The 19,262-nt window shown below is 41.7% G+C and overlaps 1 protein-coding gene across 1 annotated transcript; it reads left to right on the forward strand.

Annotated features, from left to right (window-relative positions):
• Nucleotides 1-838: 838 nt before the first annotated feature.
• LOC124265958 (rhodopsin, G0-coupled-like) lies at nt 839-9,231 on the forward strand. The gene is made up of 5 exons (XM_046700779.1): nt 839-848; nt 1,501-1,745; nt 4,697-4,703; nt 5,234-5,583; nt 8,989-9,231. The coding sequence occupies exons 1-5, from the start codon at nt 839-841 to the stop codon at nt 9,229-9,231; spliced, it is 855 nt and encodes a 284-aa protein (XP_046556735.1).
• Nucleotides 9,232-19,262: the final 10,031 nt, after the last annotated feature.

Consider the following 19,262-nt stretch of genomic DNA (forward strand, 5'->3'; position numbering starts at 1 on the left):
TACGACTATCTTAGCGCTAAGAGAGCTTTGAAAATCTAGGCCCTGGTTAGTAACTAAAAGTAAGACAAGCATACATATGTGAGTGAGTGAGTTAATATTTAACGTCACATCGGCAAAATCTCAGCCATATCGTGACGAAAACAATTTATACAAGAAAAAGTGAAAACATTTTGAAGATTAATACCTGTCGACGATGGACAGTAAAAATACTAGAGAATCACAGATATGAATAAAACTAGCGAGCAAAGCTAAAATATTCCAATTAAACAAGACAATACAATATAAAACACGGGCTATAGATTGCCAACAACTGAAGGTAGATCACCATACCTGGAACCATGGGGACTTACATTACTTTTGCTACCTGCATGGACCCTAGCTGGATTTACACCATCCCTTCAGCTGCTGGCGATTGCAGGAATATTTAGCCGACAGTTACAACAACAAAAATACAACGTTTAAAATGTGGTAAATTCATATTTCACTTTGAAAAATTTGGGACTTACGTACCCTCAGGAGGAAAATAATTTTACAGTACTTTAACCCCCTTTGAGGGTACAGCCACCAACAATCTAAGTTACTTATCTAAACTACCAATCTTTAAAATATATCTATTTACAAAACACATCAATCAGAATTCATCAAATAAATCAATTTCTTTAAAAAAAACAATAATTAAATGAAAATTAACATTTGTAAAAAGATCCTTAACTGTTTTCACATTGAAACATTTAACCCTTATGATGGAGAATTCAACGGCATACATATGTAAAAAACGAAGAAATTGTTGAATCAAACGTTGTACACAGCTGTGCCGAACGTACTGATGTCTCGAACCATGGCACTGAGTATTCCCTCGTAAGTCGACCAATCCTTGTATTATCTTCTCAATGCCAATCTTCCTCTATCAGGTACCCGTGAAGATCCGGGTTAGAATTGGTCTTCAGCAATCCATGCTTGCCGTAAGTCTGCACCAGTAATCCAGTGATCAACAGCATGAACATCGATCTACGTAATTGGGATACGATATGTGTCAACCAGGTCAGTAAGCCTGACCACTCGATCCCGTTAGTCGCCTCTTCCGACAAGCATGAGTTACTCAAGATCAGACCCGTGAAAGTCCGGGTTAGAATATTGATCTTCAGTAATCCATGCTTGTCGTAAGAGGCGACTAACGGGATCGGGTGGTCAGGCTCGCTGACTTGTGACATGTCATCAGTTCCCAATTGCGCAGAAGGATGCTCATGCTGTTGATCACTGGATTGTTGGTCCAGACTCGATTATTTACAGACCGCCGCCATATAGCTGGAATATTACTGAGTGCGGCGTAAAACTAAACTCATTCACTCACTCACTTACTCAAGATCAATTCTAAAACCGATCTTCATTATTCTCAGTATTTCGGTTGTGTTGAACCTCGGGTAACTCGAAATATTTTTGTTGGTCCCTTCAATTTCGACACAGCGGTGTTTGACTGTATTTGTATGTCTGTCTGTTCAGGTATCCTGGCAACGTTCGGTAACCTGGTTGTTCTACACATTTTCTACAAAAACAAGAAGCTTCTGAAAAATCCCCAGAATCTCTTCATCCTAAATCTAACAATATCGGACCTGGGTATCTCTCTGTTTGGATACCCGCTGACAACCACATCCTGTTTTGCCCAACGATTCTTATTTGGAGAAATTGGATGCCTCATCCAAGGCTTCACGACCTTCATCTTGGCCCTGTCGGACATGAAAACCTTGGTCGGGCTCAGCGTATACCGTTACATCTATATGTGTTGGCCACACTTGAGTAAGTACATCTTAAACATACACACATTTTATCAGTAGTTTTTTCTAACGATACGATATCCTGTCGTTTTACGGACCGGGGACCCGTTTCATAAAACTATGGTAGCGCTACGACTGTCGTAAGTCTATGTTAAAGGGCCCTGTTTCACAAAGCTATGGTAGCGCTACGACTGTCGTAAGTCTATATGTTACAGGGCCCCGTTTCACAAAGCTATCGTAGCGCTACGACTGTCGTAAGTCTATGTTACAGGGCCCCGTTTCACAAAGCTCTCGTAGCGCTACGACTGTCGTAAGCCTGTGTTAGAATGCCCCGTTTCACAAAGCTATCGTAGCGCTACGACTGTCTTGGGTCTATGTTACAGGCCCCAGTTTCACAAAGCTATCGTAGCGCTACGACTGTCGTAAGTCTATGTTACAGTTTTGGAGTTACGGCATTCGGAACCCACTGCACAAAGCGATCGTAACTTAGACCATAGACATCGCAATTCCATACCTTAACAATGACAAAACAATCGTTGATCTACGATGGCTTTTGGAACGATGACGAGATCCTGCATCTTCTTTGCCATGTACATCCTCTCCAGAAGCAACTTTAGCTTCTTACTAGGCTGTAGATTAGGGCCTAGATTTTCAAAGCTCTCTTAGTTCTAAGATAGTCGTAAGTTAATGTTAATGCATGGCACTTATGACTATCTTAGCGCTAAGAGAGCTTCGAAAATCTAGGCCTAGATCTATCTATCTAGGCATATAAATTACAGCCGTGAGTTAAAGCCTGCTTTGGCCATTCTCTGTTTGACGTCGATCATGTTAGATAGCAGCTTAATGATGCTAATATAGTCAGTGCAAAGGAACACCCGGCCTTGACACAGAATCTATATGGTGTAAAGGGCAAAGTACAATTTTAGTGGATGGATAACTAAAAAATCAGTGATGACACAAAATGTAGACACAACAGCAACAAAACCATCCCCGATCTACCCACCCCAAAAAATCCCGAAAAAAGCGTTGAGTTGAATCCGTTTTTGGAATCAGCAGGTACCAGTGATTTCCCAAATTAAAGTTTTGGTTTTGGTTTGTTGTTTTACGCCGCACTCTGCAGTATTCCAGCTATATGGCGGCGGTCTGTAAATAATTGAGTCTGGACCAGACAATCCAGTGATCAGCGGGTTACTTCAGAGCAATTCTAACCCGGATCCAAGGGTCTCAAATTGAAACTTGTTACAGTTGAAAGCTCTCCATAATTTTGAACAATGATCTATAGTTTATACTTTACTTATTTAAAAGGCATCTGGGGGGCGGTGGGGTATCCTAGTGGGTAAAGCATTGGCTCGTCACGCCGAAGACACGGGTTCGAATCCCCACATGGGTACAATGTGTGAAGCCCATTTCTGGTGTCCTCCGCCGTGATGTTGCTGGATTATTGCTAAAAGCGGCGTAAAACCAAACTCAGTCAGTCAGTCAGTAAAAGGCATCTGTAGAATGGCCAGTACGTATGTTTAACCCAAAGACATATTTTTATTATCATTATTATTATTTGCCGCATTGTTATCAGCAACAGTTATTAATAAGTCCCGGGCCCAGCATAGTAATATACATTAGAATATCAATTGATCGGACTAGTTTATGTCAACCCTGATGTATGTAGTTATCGATATATTCATGCGCTTCCAAGAGATTATCTGCAATGACGTCAATAATTTATGTTATCCAAAATGAGAAATGAACTCATAAAATCCACTTCGACTTATAATAAGACGATTATTATAAATCGCAGATATTAATTGAATCCATTGGCATATGATGAAGCTGTTGCCAGTGGAGATTGATTAGCAACAATGGATTCTGTACAGTTAGGATTAAAATAATCTGTCCTGTCATCGTCCTGTAATCGTGAGTCTGTCAGAAGCCAAACAGGTAATCAATTAAAATTTGGATTCTCTCGTGGACAGGGTCACGGTTATCTGTATTAACCACGGGATCAGGCTGATCAGTGCACGTATTTCCTATATTCGCAATGTGTACATACTTTTCAGACATTTTTGGCATATGATTGGCTGATTGTAAACCCTGATCTTGACGGGACTGGTTTCGCTTACACTTCTACGACAAGGACATTTGCTACTGAAGTAATTTGAAATTGCTTCCAGTGAAAAAACTAACCGCCTATTTAACTTCCTGAAAAAAGAGTTATCCCACAGTTGAGGATTACTGAAAAATATCTGCCCTTCAAATGAGATCAAATACATTAGACAATACGGCATAGTGAGAAACCAAAATAATTCCCTAAAATTGTTTAAAGTGCGTCATAGTGAGTGAATATGGTTTTACGCCGCTTTTCAGCAATATCACAGCAGAGGTCAACAGAAATGGGCTCCACACATTGTAAACACACCTAATGAAATGCTGTATACATTGTGTGTAGACATTATGGCATAGTGCATGATGAACGATAAGGCATAGTCTTTGATGAACTATATCGGATATTCTACGATGAACCATATCGCATAGTCTATGATGAACAAAGTTCCACAGCCATTGATGAACCACATCTCATAATCTTTGATGAAATACATCGCATTGTCAATGATGAACCATATCGCATAGTCAATGATGAACCATAACGCAAAGTCCATGATGAACTATACCGCATAGTCTATGATGAACTATATCTCATAGTCTACGATGAACTATACCGCATAGTCTACGATGAACCATATCGCATAGTCAATGATGAACCATATCGCATAGTCTATGATGAACCATATCTCATAGTCAATGATGAACCATATCTGATAGTCAATGATGAACCATATCGCATAGTCTACGATGAACCATATCTGATAGTCTATGATGAACCATAGGGCGTAGTCCATGATTCATGATCCTTTCTGTATGCCTTGCAGGGCATAGGTAGGCATCGTTCTGCAAGATAAACAACATTAATAAATATAATATCGGACAATATAAAGGGTTTGTTTCCTTGGACATGTTCTTCAACACCTTTCAGAATGGCGTCATACAATGACATTGAAAACTAGTGAAGAATTATTATTTATACGTCATAACATTCAGAGTATAAAAAAACTACATTGCTAGTGCAAAGAGTAGTTCCTGAATACATATTATTTTGATGGAAACAAACAAATCTTTGTAAATTGAAAAGAATCCCCAGTGAGATGGGAGATTGACGCTTAGTCTCTCAATATACATGTATCAAATTTTGATAGAAACAAACAATTCCTTTTAAATTGAAAAGGAGCTCCATTGAGAAGTGAGATTCAGAACCTGAGGAAATCTAGACATGTTCATGTAGACCTTTAGCATTGCAGAACGGGAGGAAAGGAAAATAGTTTGGTTCAGGGACTGTGAGACAAACTAGTGCAAAGATGCGAATAACTTATCTTCGTAATGAGATTTGAATTTAAATTCGTCCTTTTCAGAACATCGACTGACTACCGAGTTCACCAAAAAGGTGATAGCAGGTCTGTGGTTGTACTCGCTGTTTTGGACTGCGATGCCTTTGTTGGGTTGGAGCCGCTACGTCCTGGAACCTTTCGGGACTTCGTGCAGCATCGACTGGACACTGAGAACCCCTAGTGGTCGAGGCTACACTTTGTCTCTCATCTTCTTTTGCTTCGTTGTCAATATTAGCATCATTGGATTCAGTTACACGAATGTCGTGCGTACATCCAGACGCCTCATGAGAAGACTCAGGGCCACGAGGACTTCCCTCAGTATAGACGAAGCAGTCGAACAGAGGAGTATCTCAAGGGAGGACAGGCTCGTCTGGGTAAGTCGCGTTGATGTGAACGGGGCTTCGGGAATATTTCAGAAACAAATAGAATCCCATGCCGTCCGGGTAAGTTGTGTTGATGTGAACAAGTCTTAAGGAATACCTTATAACATTTAAAATAGTCACAGGCTAGACTGAGTAAGTCGTGTTAGTGAACAAGTCTTAAGGAATACCTTAGAACATTCATAAGAGTCACAGGCTAGACTGAGTAAGTCGTGTTAGTGAACAAGTCTTAAGGAATATCTTAGAACATTTAAAATAGTCACAGGCTAGACTGAGTAAGTCGTGTTAGTGAACAAGTCTTAAGGAATACCTTAGAACATTTAAAAGAGTCACAGGCAAGACTGAGTAAGTGGTGTTGATGTGAACAAATCTTAAGGAATACCTTATAACATTTAAAAGAGTCACAGACTAGACTGAGAAAGTCGTATTAGTGAACAAGTCTTAAAGAATGCCTTAGAACATTTTAAAGAGTCACAGGCTAGACTGAGTAAGTCGTGTTAGTGAACAAGTCTTAAAGAATATCCTATAACATTTAAAAGAGTCACAAGGCTAGACTGAGTAAGTCGTGTTAGTGAACAAGTCTTAATGAATATCTTAGAACATTTAAAAGAGTCACAGGCTAGACTGAGTAAGTCGTGTTAGTAGTGAATCAAGTCTGAGTAAAGTGAATAATCCTTAGAACATTTAAAAGAGTCACAGGCTTGACTGAGTAAGTCGCGTTGATGTGAACAAGTCTTAGACATTTGAGTCACAGTAGACGTGTTGAGTGAGTCAAGTCTTAGAAGAATATCTTATTACATTTAAAAGAGTCACAGGCTAGACTGAGTAAGTCGTGTTAGTGAACAAGTCTTAAAGAATATCCTATAACATTTAAAAGAATCACAGGCTAGACTGAGTAAGTCGTGTTAGTGAACAAGTCTTAATGAATACCTTAGAACATTTAAAAGAGTCACAGGCTTGACTGAGTAAGTCGTGTTAGTGTGCAAGTCAAGTCTTAAAAGAGAATGACTGAGTAAGTCGCGTTTGTAGTCTTAAGGAAACATTTAAAAGAGTCACATGCTAGACTGAGTAAGTGGTGTTGATGTGAACAAGTCTTAAGGAATACCTTACATCTTTTAAAAGAATCACAGGCTAGACTGAGTAAGTCGGGTTAGTGAACAAGTCTTAAAGAATATCTTATAACATTTAAAAGAGTCACAGGCTAGACTGAGTAAGTCGTGTTAGTGAACAAGTCTTAAAGGATATCCTATAACATTTAAAAGAATCACAAGCAAGACTGAGTAAGTCGTGTTAGTGAACAAGTCGTAATGAATACCTTAGAACATTTAAAAGAGTCACAGGCTTGACTGAGTAAGTCGTGTTAGTGAGCAAGTCTTAAAGAATATCCTATAACATTTAAAAGAGTCACAGGCTAGACTGAGTAAGTCGTGTTAGTGAACAAGTCTTAAAGAATATCTTATTACATTTAAAAGAGTCACAGGCTAGACTGAGTAAGTCGTGTTAGTGAACAAGTCTTAAAGAATATCCTATAACATTTAAAAAAATCACAGGCTAGACTGAGTAAGTCGTGTTAGTGAACAAGTCGTAATGAATACCTTAGAACATTTAAAAGAGTCACAGGCAAGACTGAGTAAGTCGTGTTAGTGAACAAGTCTTAAAGAATATCCTATAACATTTAAAAGAGTCACAGGCTAGACTGAGTAAGTCGTGTTAGTGAACAAGTCTTAAGAAATACCTTAGAACATTTAAAAGAGTCACAGGCTTGACTGAGTAAGTCGCGTTGATGTGAACAAGTCTTAAGGAATACTTTATAACATTTAAAAGAGTCACATGCTAGACTGAGTAAGTGGTGTTGATGTGAACAAGTCTTAAGGAATACCTTACATCTTTTAAAAGAATCACAGGCTAGACTGAGTAAGTCGGGTTAGTGAACAAGTCTTAAAGAATATCTTATAACATTTAAAAGAGTCACAGGCTAGACTGAGTAAGTCGTGTTAGTGAACAAGTCTTAAAGGATATCCTATAACATTTAAAAGAATCACAAGCAAGACTGAGTAAGTCGTGTTAGTGAACAAGTCGTAATGAATACCTTAGAACATTTAAAAGAGTCACAGGCTAGACTGAGTAAGTCGTGTTAGTGAGCAAGTCTTAAAGAATATCCTATAACATTTAAAAGAGTCACAGGCTAGACTGAGTAAGTCGTGTTAGTGAACAAGTCGTAATGAATACCTTAGAACATTTAAAAGAGTCACAGGCAAGACTGAGTAAGTCGTGTTAGTGAGCAAGTCTTAAAGAATATCCTATAACATTTAAAAGAGTCACAGGCTAGACTGAGTAAGTCGTGTTAGTGAACAAGTCTTAAAGAATATCTTATTACATTTAAAAGAGTCACAGGCTAGACTGAGTAAGTCGTGTTAGTGAACAAGTCTTAAAGAATATCCTATAACATTTAAAAGAATCACAGGCTAGACTGAGTAAGTCGTGTTAGTGAACAAGTCTTAATGAATACCTTAGAACATTTAAAAGAGTCACAGGCTTGACTGAGTAAGTCGCGTTGATGTGAACACGTCTTAAGGAATACTTTATAACATTTAAAAGAGACACAGGTCCGTCTGGGTAAGTCGCGTTGATGTGAACAAATCTTAAGGAATACCTTATAACATTTAAAAGAGACACAGGTCCGTCTGGGTAAGTCGTGTTAGTGAACAGAGATTCAGGAAGATCTGGAAGGGAGACAAACTTGATACGGTAAATCGTGTAAACTTGGACAGTTCCTTCGGAATATATATCAGTATGTCAAAGGGAGACATATCGTCTAGGTTACTCGTGTAGATGTGCATGTGATCAAGGCTGCAAGAATATATATTCCCACGTTAGCAGGTCTTTGGAAAGAGTTCAGTATCTCAGAGGGAGACTGACAGGATCGTAAGTCGTACTGATTGGGTAAGTCGTACCGGGCTTCAGGAAAACTACACATCTTTTCTCACCAGAAGAAAAGACTTCTTTCCAAATTATCCCAACATCCGAACCAAATCTTACCAACTGTTAGTTGGGTTGGTGTTAACACCGGTTAGAACATCTGCAGTTACTGCCTGTCAGAGGGATATATACCCGTGAAGATCCAGGTTAGAATTGGCCTTCAGCAACATATGCTAAAGTCATATTTGGCAGTCGCTAGTTAGAGCTAGTTCTTGAATATACGCTTGTCCCCGGAAATCTGGTACCGGAAGTAAGCTGGGCCCCGTCTCGCCTATCGCAAGTTCACGCGCACAAAGGGAGCCGGGACCCAGCTAATTACCGGAAGTAGCGCCTCACGGGGCCCGATTACAGGCCGTATTACAAAAACACATGTGAATAAACGAATCCAACTCATGCCAACACTGATGTTTCGTGTTTTAGATAACGATGGCCATGGTTCTGTCCTACGCCGTCTTATGGTCACCATACGCCATACTGTCCATCGTGTACACATACGTCGACGACCTGGCCCCGTGGGTGTCCACGATTCCAACGATGATGTGCAAGAGTTCCTGTCTGGTGAATCCGCTCATCTACTGCATGTTCAACCAAGACTTCAGGAACTATGTTATTAGGATTTGTTCGAGGCAGAGGAAGGTTGGAGAAGCGGTGAAAAGCAAGTGAGTAGTAATACATGTACTTTTCATAGGCGGATCCAGAGGAGGGTGTGAAGCAATACTTCAGAACTATCACAGCGGGAGATACCAGAAACTGGCTCCACATATTGTACCCATGTGGGGAATCGAACCAGGGGCGTAGCTACCATTATAAATAAAAGTCCGGGCTTACACATGATTTTCGCTGAAGATCACCATGAAAGAAGGACAAGCCCTCAATACTATCTAAATATAAAGCTTTGCAGCATATCGGGCTCACACGAAAAACATGGCTTGGCTTACGTGCCTGAACGCTTTGGAGTCTTGGGTGACATTATCGTCCGTTCAAATCCTGCATCGTGGGTTTGAATCCGCAGTCCATCCTGATTATAAAAGATGGTTTGTTAGAGACACACACGTACACGCTTGTTGTTTAGCTCCGCACTCAGCAATATTCCATCTATATGGCGACGGTAAGTAATCGAATCAGGACCAGACAAGCCCGTGATCAACAGCATGAACATGGACCTACGCAATTGGGATACGATGAGATGTGTCAACCAAATCAGCGACCCTGACCACCCGATCCCGTTAGTCGCTTACAAACCTGGGTTTGCTTAAGACCATTTCTAACCCGGATCTTCACGGGCCTCACGTACTTGTATGTTTAAACAAAGTGATCAGCGTCCACGGCTTGTATATATTTTGTTCATTCCGTCCACATTAAAACTGGTAATGAAATGTTCTTAGCTGAACTAGGAGTGGTGCATGGTGCACCCTTAAAACGTGGCAAGTATTATGTACATAAATGTCCATGATCACAAGAGATGCATTTAAATCTGTTATACGCAACGTGGTAGCATATATTTCGGCAAATAAAAGCGGCAAAACCCGTTCCACATCCGAGTCAATTCTACAATAATTTTGACAATAATTGTGATGATACTAGTTGGTCACGAAACGGTGAGCGTATCCTGCCCCACCAGTGGCAACCGTCAAAAACATAATTATGCAAAGGCTAATGAATTCTAAAAGTCTTGAACACAGGATACGATTCAAAATAGGGACATTGTTCTTTGTCACTGATGGGTCAAACGTTGAAATTTCCTGCATTTGTTTACCATGGACTTCTACTGAGCGGTTAGATGTTTTGTCAAGCAACTTCTATGCAAGAGTATGACGCTCTTTAAAGTCTAAGACTGCCTCCGTGGTGTAGTGGTTAGAAGCATCCGCCCGGAGAGCGGAAGGTCGCGGGTTCGATCCCCGGCCCCGTCATACCAAAAGACGTTAAACTATGGTACTTGTTGGTCCCTGCCTGACACAACAAGGACTGGTCGGTTTAGAGTCAGTATAATGTGTCTGAGTGGGGTGATCATGCTTAACTGCGGTATGGTACCTCAGTGAGCTGGCACTATAAAACAAGCTTAAGTCTGTGCTAGTACAAGCAGCCACATATACACACGCATGCACGTCGTCATATGAGCGAAATATTCTTAAGTACGACGTTAAACCCCATTTCACCTCACCTCACCTCTTGAAATCATGGTAACTTCATGTTCGATTTGTAACCATGGGAACAAATAAAAACAAAACACAAAAACCTTCATGTTCAATTGTAACCCAAAGGTTGTGAAATGTAAACGCCAATGGCTGGCGCTGTTGGGGTATTGATGGCCAAGAAAGCAGCAAGATGGTCATCAGGAATCGCCACCTGAGGGAAGACCCCTTCAACCATCAAGGCGGCCAACTAATGATGCTGTTCCTTCCTGTGCCAGCTTAGGGACTTGGGCACAGACTTCAAAGGATGTAAAGAGAGTCTGGAAAACAATCAGGAAGACCTCCAGCTACCATCACTGAGAAACATGTTGATTGATATATTATGTTTATGTGATTCGGTACACATCACATGGCCAAATCAGAAGGCATTTGTCAGAAGAGAAGTGGGAACATTTTGAAAAATGAACTGGGATGAAACAGGATTCTGCACGTTGGCCAGAACCGCTCCGTATTCATCGTCTCATGGGAATTTCGAAGCGGGCTCAGCGCATATAGTAGAATTTCTTACAAAAATACCTTACAAGGTCCGGGGTTAAAGGGTTCTACTGTATTACTTATTGGCTACCTGGATATCGACCATCTGACACGGCTGGTATTAGAGGGTGGCGGTTTTGTCATCTCTTGGCCGACCAGCATATCAAGATGAGGATGATGGTCAATCACGTTGATGTTTTCCCAGCCTCATCCCTCCTAATGGGGGATCGTTAAAGTGGGGGTACAGTGGGGGTAGAAATATGAGTACAAGCGGTTCCAGTAGCTGGAGGTTTGTTCAATGAGTGAGTGAGTGAGAGAGGTTTTACGCCGCTTTTAGCAATATTCCACCAATATCACGGCGGGGATACACAAGAACCTTAACCACTAGGCTACTTCACCGCCCCCTAGTAGCCATGAAAGAGTTGTCGTCCTTGGTTACTCAGATGTGTAGTTCCGCAATGGCCAGAGCTGTTCACAAGTCTCTTGTCGCCATGGCAGCAATGCAAGGCTTTGGTCTTGGTCTCATTGAACAACTTACGTGTTTACTAGAATTGGCGCCATTATATTTCTATCTCCACCAGGATTACTATTCTTCACCAATGGAATCCAAACACCCCGACACATTTTTGGCAGAAGTGTCTTGTCTTTGGAAAACACAGCCACCAGTAATTAATAATGCTCTTCATCAGGGTAGGCTCAGATCATTTGAACCCATTGTGTAACCACAATGACATTCAGCAAAACTCACAAACGCATATACCTTTATGTTCCATTCCAACTGTTGATCAAAATAGATCCATTACAGATGGAATAACAAATCGATGCTACAATACCCTACTTCCAGGGACGTTAAACACAGCGACGCTGCAAACACGTGTTGAGTGTGTGTGTGTGTGTGTGCGCGCGTGCGTGCGTGCGTGCGTGCGTGTGTGTGTGTGTGTGTGTGTGTGTGTGTGTGTGTGTGTGTGTGTGTGTGTGTGTGTCACCCACAGTAAGCGTAAAACACATAAAATATAGTAAAATTCTTTAAGTTGGTTTTAAAAAAATTCTTAAGGCGTGAAAAGCTTTCCTTTTTCAACTTTGAACAGCTTTTGAATCCTTTTGAAATTTGGTTCTAACTGTTAACCTTTCAGCACCCCACAGGCAGCTTGGGCTATCCGGGGCAATAATACAATAATCAGACTGTGTGCTAGCGCTTTGAGTATGTTCATTGTACATGTAAAAGGCGCTTAATAATTTCGCATTTATTAATATTATTATTATTACTTGCAGGCCTATCAAACGAATAATCGTGGACCGAACAAGGGAAGGTATTTACATCGGGGATGCTGAAGTCGAGGTCAGGTCTGAAAACAGAATCCTCTTTTAACTGGTAACTTCACTGGCCATGTTGTCAGCATGATTTGACCAGTCCCACCTGTGACGTCTGGACGTGACCTTGAGAAACAGGGTGATGTACGTGACATCGTCACGAGGGTCACATTTGCAGGACGTACTGCGTGACTGAGAGGAACAAACAGTTGTTGATGGAAGAATGATGCGTTATGCTGCAGCGTCTGGCTGCATGCTGAAGTCGGTATCTGGGTTGCTAACAGCAGCATAGGTGTCCGAAGTTTTGATCAGTGGATGTATTTAATGAAGATGGGTATTTGATAGTAGGTAAGGACAGATTTGGTTCAACATCGCGTCAAAAGTATAGCACTTATGTAGCCACGATGATAGAACATGTGTGTGCATGTGAGTGAGTTTGGTTTTACGTCGCTTTTAGCAATATTCCAGCAATATCACGACGGGGGACACCAGAAATGGGCTTCACACATTGTAACCACTGTGCATGTGTAAATTAATAAGAATCTGCCGACCAGGGGTGTTGGGGTGGTCTAATTGTTAAAGCGTTTGTTAGCCAAGCCGGAGACCTGGGTTCGATTCCCTACATGGGTACATTGTGTGAAGCCCATTTCTGGTGTCCGCCATGATAGTGCTGGAATATTGCTAAAAGCGTTGTAAAACCGTACTCACTCCCACACTCTGCCGACCTGTATTTCTCATTTCTCATTTCTTAATGCCGAGCGCCAATCAGTGTAATACCATGTTTGAACGTCACATCGAACATGATCTTCCTTTCCTCGAGCGGACGCGCTGACCACAACACCATATGGGAGTTATAATTCATAGCATGAAGACATATTTCTTCATTAAATCAAAACTTCGGATTCTTTTGCTGGAAGAGCCTTGTATAGCAAAGGTTAGTCTGTAAGTAACTAAATGTTAAACCCAAACCAGGGGTTGATATGATGAGCACCGTCTCATAAACCAGGGTAGTGTTATTATTGATACCCTTTGACGAATCGGTTGGGGACAGAGCCCGTCTCATAAGACAGAGTAGCGTTATTATTGGTACCCTCTGACGAATTGGTTGTGGACAGAGCACGAGTAATGGTAAAGGGTAAGATAGACTAGAATTACAACGAATTTGTTGGTATACATGTCGAACAGATGTATATGTATGCCTTAGTTCTGTAGATATTTCAGAAGAATTGCTTCATTGCGTGTCGTACTGTAAACACACTGAATCACTGATGGAGCTGACCTTTCAGAAGTAAATATATCGGCACGCGGCGTCTTGTAGTTAAGAGCAACAGGTAAATGGCCCCCACTCCAGCTGTGATTTGTCCCGAATGGGATCACGTGGTCCAGATGCTGTGATTTGTATAATGGTCCTAACTGATCTAATTACACATGGACAATGTACATCTATCACGGAAATAATGATGATCTGAGTTGTTCCTTTCTGTAGCACTAGGAGCTTCCGTGTTGCCAGTGCTTAAGAGAAGTGATTCTTAGAGCCTGATTCTAAGAACCAAAAAGTCCTGGTAGGGCTGGCTGATATGATGGATAATCGGAAATACTGTCGACAGGAAAAGTAATTAATGATTATCGATTTGAAATTTGTGTTATCGATAATATCGTACATTAACTTTTGTGTTTTATGTTTTATGGTCTGCTTTTAAATTATGTTCAAAACGCTGTTTTGTTAATAATCCATGGGGGCGGTGGGGTAGCCTAGTGGTTAAAGCGTTGGCTCGTCACGCCGAAGACCCGGGTTCGAATCCCCACGTGGGTATATTGTGTGAAGCCCATTTCTGGTGTCCCCCGCCGCGATATTGCTGGAATATTGCTAAAAGCGGCGTAAAACAATACTCAGTCAGTCAGTAATAATCCATGGTAAACATGTCACCACTCACGTGACGTGAAATATAAACTCTGTCAAAAAAGAAACGCAACCCCTGTATTTTAGAGATTTTGATCTGAAGTTTTAAGACGACACAGCATTTTTATTATTTAAGACAGAAGTCTGAAATTTGGCAGAATAATAACCAAGATGGGCATGTTTAAAATTGTCATTTCAAAAGTCATCTCACAGACACCAGTTTGTCACCAGGGGGGCGTCTTTCTCAGTATCTCGTATGAGCACCACGAGCTGCAATCACTGCACGGCATCTCCTTGGACAAGAACGGATAAGACGCCGGATTCTTTCCTGGGAATGGCTCTCCACTCCACCTGCAGTGCAACGCCGAGCTGTTGCAGCGTCTGTGGCGGCGGCTGACGTTGACGTACGCGTCGACCCAGAGTATCCCACAGGTGTTCAATAGGGTTGAGGTCTGGTGATTTAGAGGGCTATGGCAAGACATTGACGTTGGAATTCTGCAGAAAGTTCATTGTTGCACGTGCAGTATGAGGCCGGGCGTTGTCTGGTTGAAAAATCTGTGTCTGTTGGTCAATAATCGGGGAGAAGGTGAGGCTGTAATACGTGGTTGATGTAACGTTGGGCTGTCAGGTTCCCTTCAACGATCACCAAGTCTGATTTCTGGTTGTATGAGATGGATCCCCAAACCATAACGCTTTCTCCGCCAAATCTGTCCCCTGTCGGACGCAGATGGGCGCAAAACGTTCATGACGTCTCCTATACACACGTTTTCTTCCGTCGTGATGATGTTGCAAAGAAAACAGGATTCATCAGAAAACCAGATGCGCCTCCAGTTTTGTAAAGTCCATATCCTTACGTTGTTGCACCACCTGAGTCGTCGGCGGAGATGTAGGGGCGTAGTACAGGTCCAACAACTGGTCTACAGGCACGTAAACCCGCTTCTTTCAGACGGTTCCTAATCGTTTGAGCTGACACTCTCCTCAAACCTGGTATTTGTGTGGCAGTCACGGTTGGTAGGGCATGCCGATTACGCAGGTGATGGACCCGGATGTACCGATCTTGAAGGGGGGTCGTGATTCTTGGCCTTCCACTTCTCGGGCGATCGTTGGTCAAATTGAAGTTGTTGTAGCGGCTCCAAAGTCGGGATATCGTTGTTTTGTGAACATTTAGGTGCCGTGCAACAGTTCCAAAACTTTCTCCAGCTTGAACACGACCAATGGCGATATTTCGGTCGGCAGCACTCAATCGTGGCATTTTTAACACAGCTTTTCGGCGACAAATGAATGAATATAATACGAAAGCACATGGGCTTTTATACACCCCTACATTAACTGCCATTTTCATGATTTGCATGTGTTTTTTTTTGCGAAGTCACCATGAGGGTCATTTCATGCGTTGTGACGGAATAAGCAATAAAATACACTTTCATTCAAACGAATTTTTCATATCTGAGGACAGGGGTTGCGTTTCTTTTTTTGACAGAGTTTATAATTAGAATGAATTATATAATAATTTCTTCAAACATTTTTGGAATTTTGCTCAAAGTTACGTCTTCGATATTTATTGATAATCGATCGATATTTAGTTAACGATTATCGATCCCTATCGATAGCCATCGCTTGTAATAGGCAATGTAGGTGTTGTGGTTGGTTGTTAGGATACGTATTTAGAGTTATGTACAACAGACTGTTTATAAATATACTGTCTTGAAAGCAGTAATCATATTGTAAATACAATCAATGATGGTACGTATGGTGGCCCGATATCGCCTCGATTTTTCAGGGCGATAAAGCGATGGCCCGAATCAGTCTCCATAGGTACGGTTTATGTGAAGGTTATTCCGTGTGCGCCGTCATTCCATTGCGATAGGGGTGGTGGGGTAGCCTAATGGTTAAAGCGTTAGCTCGTCACTCCGAAGACCCGGGTTCGATTCCACACATTGGTGCACTATGTGAAGCCTATTTCTGGTGTCCCCCGTGGTGATATAGCCGGAATATTGATAAAGGCGGCGTATAACGATACTCACTCACTCACCATTGTGATTGACTTATGAATGAATATTGTAGCCCCCAGTTTGGGATGGTGTGTAATAAAGTGTAACATGATGCACGGCAAACGTTGTTGTTTTTTATGTTCTTCAAGGAACGGTGGGGTGGCCTTGTGGTTAAAGCGTTCGCTCGTCACACCGAAGGCTCGGGTTCGATTCCCCACATGGGTACATTGTATGAGGCCCATTTCTGGTGTCCCCCGTCGTGATATTACTGGAATATTTCTAAAAGCTGCGTAAAGCTCAACTCACTCACTCTTAAAGAACAACGGACTCAAAAGTGAAAAGAGTGAGTGAGTGAGTTTAGTTTTACGCCGCACTCAGCAATATTCCAACTATATGGCGGCGGTCTGTAAATAATCGAGTCTGGACCAGACAATCCAGTGATCAACAGCATGAGCATCGATCTGAGCAATTGAGAACCGATGACATTTGTCAACCAAGCCAGCGAGCCTGACCACCCGATTACGTAACTCGCCTCTTACGACAAGCATCGGTTACTGAAAATCAATATTCTAATTAACCAGTTCCTTCACGGGTCAAAAGTGAAAAGAGGAGTGAATGAGGGAATAATGTTTAAAACCGAAAATTGCACCATTCAAGCTCTTCCAAGGCTACGTGTAATAATTGATTCCGGATGAGGCACACTTGTTGACAGAAGGAGGAGAACTACCGCAGTTTGAATTGTGCATTTATCATCGTTTGACCATCATCATCAACATGAATGATTTATCATTGTTTTGCAACAAGTTTGGTAACTGGTTGGGGTGACTGTTGAGGGGGAAACAACTATTGCGATAGCGATAGTCTATTGCAAATACTCTGTTGCGACCAACTATTACAATACTGACTATTGCAATAGTTTTTTTCGCCTAGAATTGTCTCATTTGAAGAGGGGCGGTGGGGTAGCCTAGTGGTTAAAGCGTTGGCTCGTCACGCCGAAGACCCGGGTTCGAATCCCCTCATGGGTACAATGTGTGAAGCCCATTTCTGGTGTCCCCCGCCGTGATGTTGCTGGAATATTGCTAAAAGCGGCGTAAAACCAAACTCAGTCAGTCAGTCAGTCTCATTTGAAGTCATTTCTCAAATGAATGTATAGTTTATATGAAACAAAAACAAGTTGAAGTAGTTTCAGTCTCTTTTTATAGCTGAAAAGAAATTTGAAACCCATATCTAGTAAACAGTTAAAACATAAACTTATTGTTATTCACAATTTCAACTCCGAGTCACATGGCGGGTTTGGATTGCGGATAACCACTAAATCAAACTGAACGAATCTGGTACTTCCTGTATGTTGCGCTACACATTTTTAACGGAAGTCAATTCCTAAACTATCGATAGTCACACATACGATCGATGCATCGATAGTTTTTCCTATCTATCCATCGATTAATTGCTATCCGAGACTCAACAATACCAATCCATCGATAGTTCCGATACTAACTGGTGATAACTCTATGGCATGCCACTTACAACCTGGTACAATGCAAGTATCTATGTTGGAAGAACATAACGTCTTTGTTAAACCACAAACTTAATTGTTCGTGAACCCCCATCATGTATGGGGCGGTAGGGTAGCCTAGTAAGCGTTCGCTCGTCACACCGAAGACCCGGGTTCTATTCCCGACGTGGGTACAATATGGGAATCTCTTTTCTGGTGCCCCCGCCGTGATATTGCTAAAAGCGGCGTAAAACTATATTCACTCCCCGAATCTCTCCATCATGTGTAGGTCAAACTTGAAGTAAAAAAATATTTTTTGCGCTTTATATCTTTCAAATCCAACGCCCGTGCCCCAATCCCGTTCTGAATAACTACTACCCGGGCAATCATATGCTACTCAAAATAAGTTAAAGAAACCCCAACCTTTTTCTTATGATTCTGCCGTGGTGTGTATTGCAACGCACAACCGTCAAACTGTAGGTTTTCTTAAAATATTTTGAGTAGTATGAATGGATCTGCTTTCCCAAGCGAAACCTACCGTGCTAAATAACAGTTCTTGAAGAGCTTTGTCATCAATACCTGAATACATCGCTAATTCCAAACACGTGTTTACAAGTCTAAAAAAAATACTATTTCGGTCCAAGGCCGTGTGCCTCCTCAAATCGGCCTGAACCTTAATGGAGAAGTAGCACGACATTACCGTCGACACAGGCATGATAGATAGGCGCTAGAGAGCAGCTCGCAGCTCTGTAGGAACACAAGCTTTTGTTTCCCATTACTGTAGAAAAATGGGAAGCTACATGTAGGAATAATAACATGAGAAATAAATAAATTCCCAAGCCACAACTAACTTAAATCAAATTTAACGAGATTTAAACATTAACGCACAACAAAAATGGTTCAGGGACATAGGTGCCTGGTCTTTTAAGGCGCCGCAAGTTACTTGCAGAGTTGCGTCCCTTGGGTAGGCCTTGGATATGTGATGGGGTTCGATTCTTGTTCTCTTCGATTATGTTTCCACATTCGGCAGCACCGTACACGTGGTTGTGGGTTTCATGACTGAGACAGTATCACCTCGGGGTGGGACCACACATTGTTTGTTTGTTTGTGTTTGTTTGTTGTTTAACGCACTCAGCAATATTCCAGCTTTATGGCGGAGGATCCATCACACATTGAGCTGAGGTAACTGGAGTGAGTGAGTTTAGTTTTACGCCGCACTCAGCAATATTCCAGCTTTATGGCGGAGGATCACACATTGAGCTGAGGTAACTGGAGTGAGTGAGTTTAGTTTTACGCCGCACTCAGCAATATTCCAGCTTTATGGCGGAGGA

Source organism: Haliotis rubra, unplaced genomic scaffold, assembly GCF_003918875.1.
Source record: "Haliotis rubra isolate DU_JTF1 unplaced genomic scaffold, ASM391887v1 Scf1221, whole genome shotgun sequence".
NCBI lineage: Eukaryota > Metazoa > Mollusca > Gastropoda > Lepetellida > Haliotidae > Haliotis > Haliotis rubra.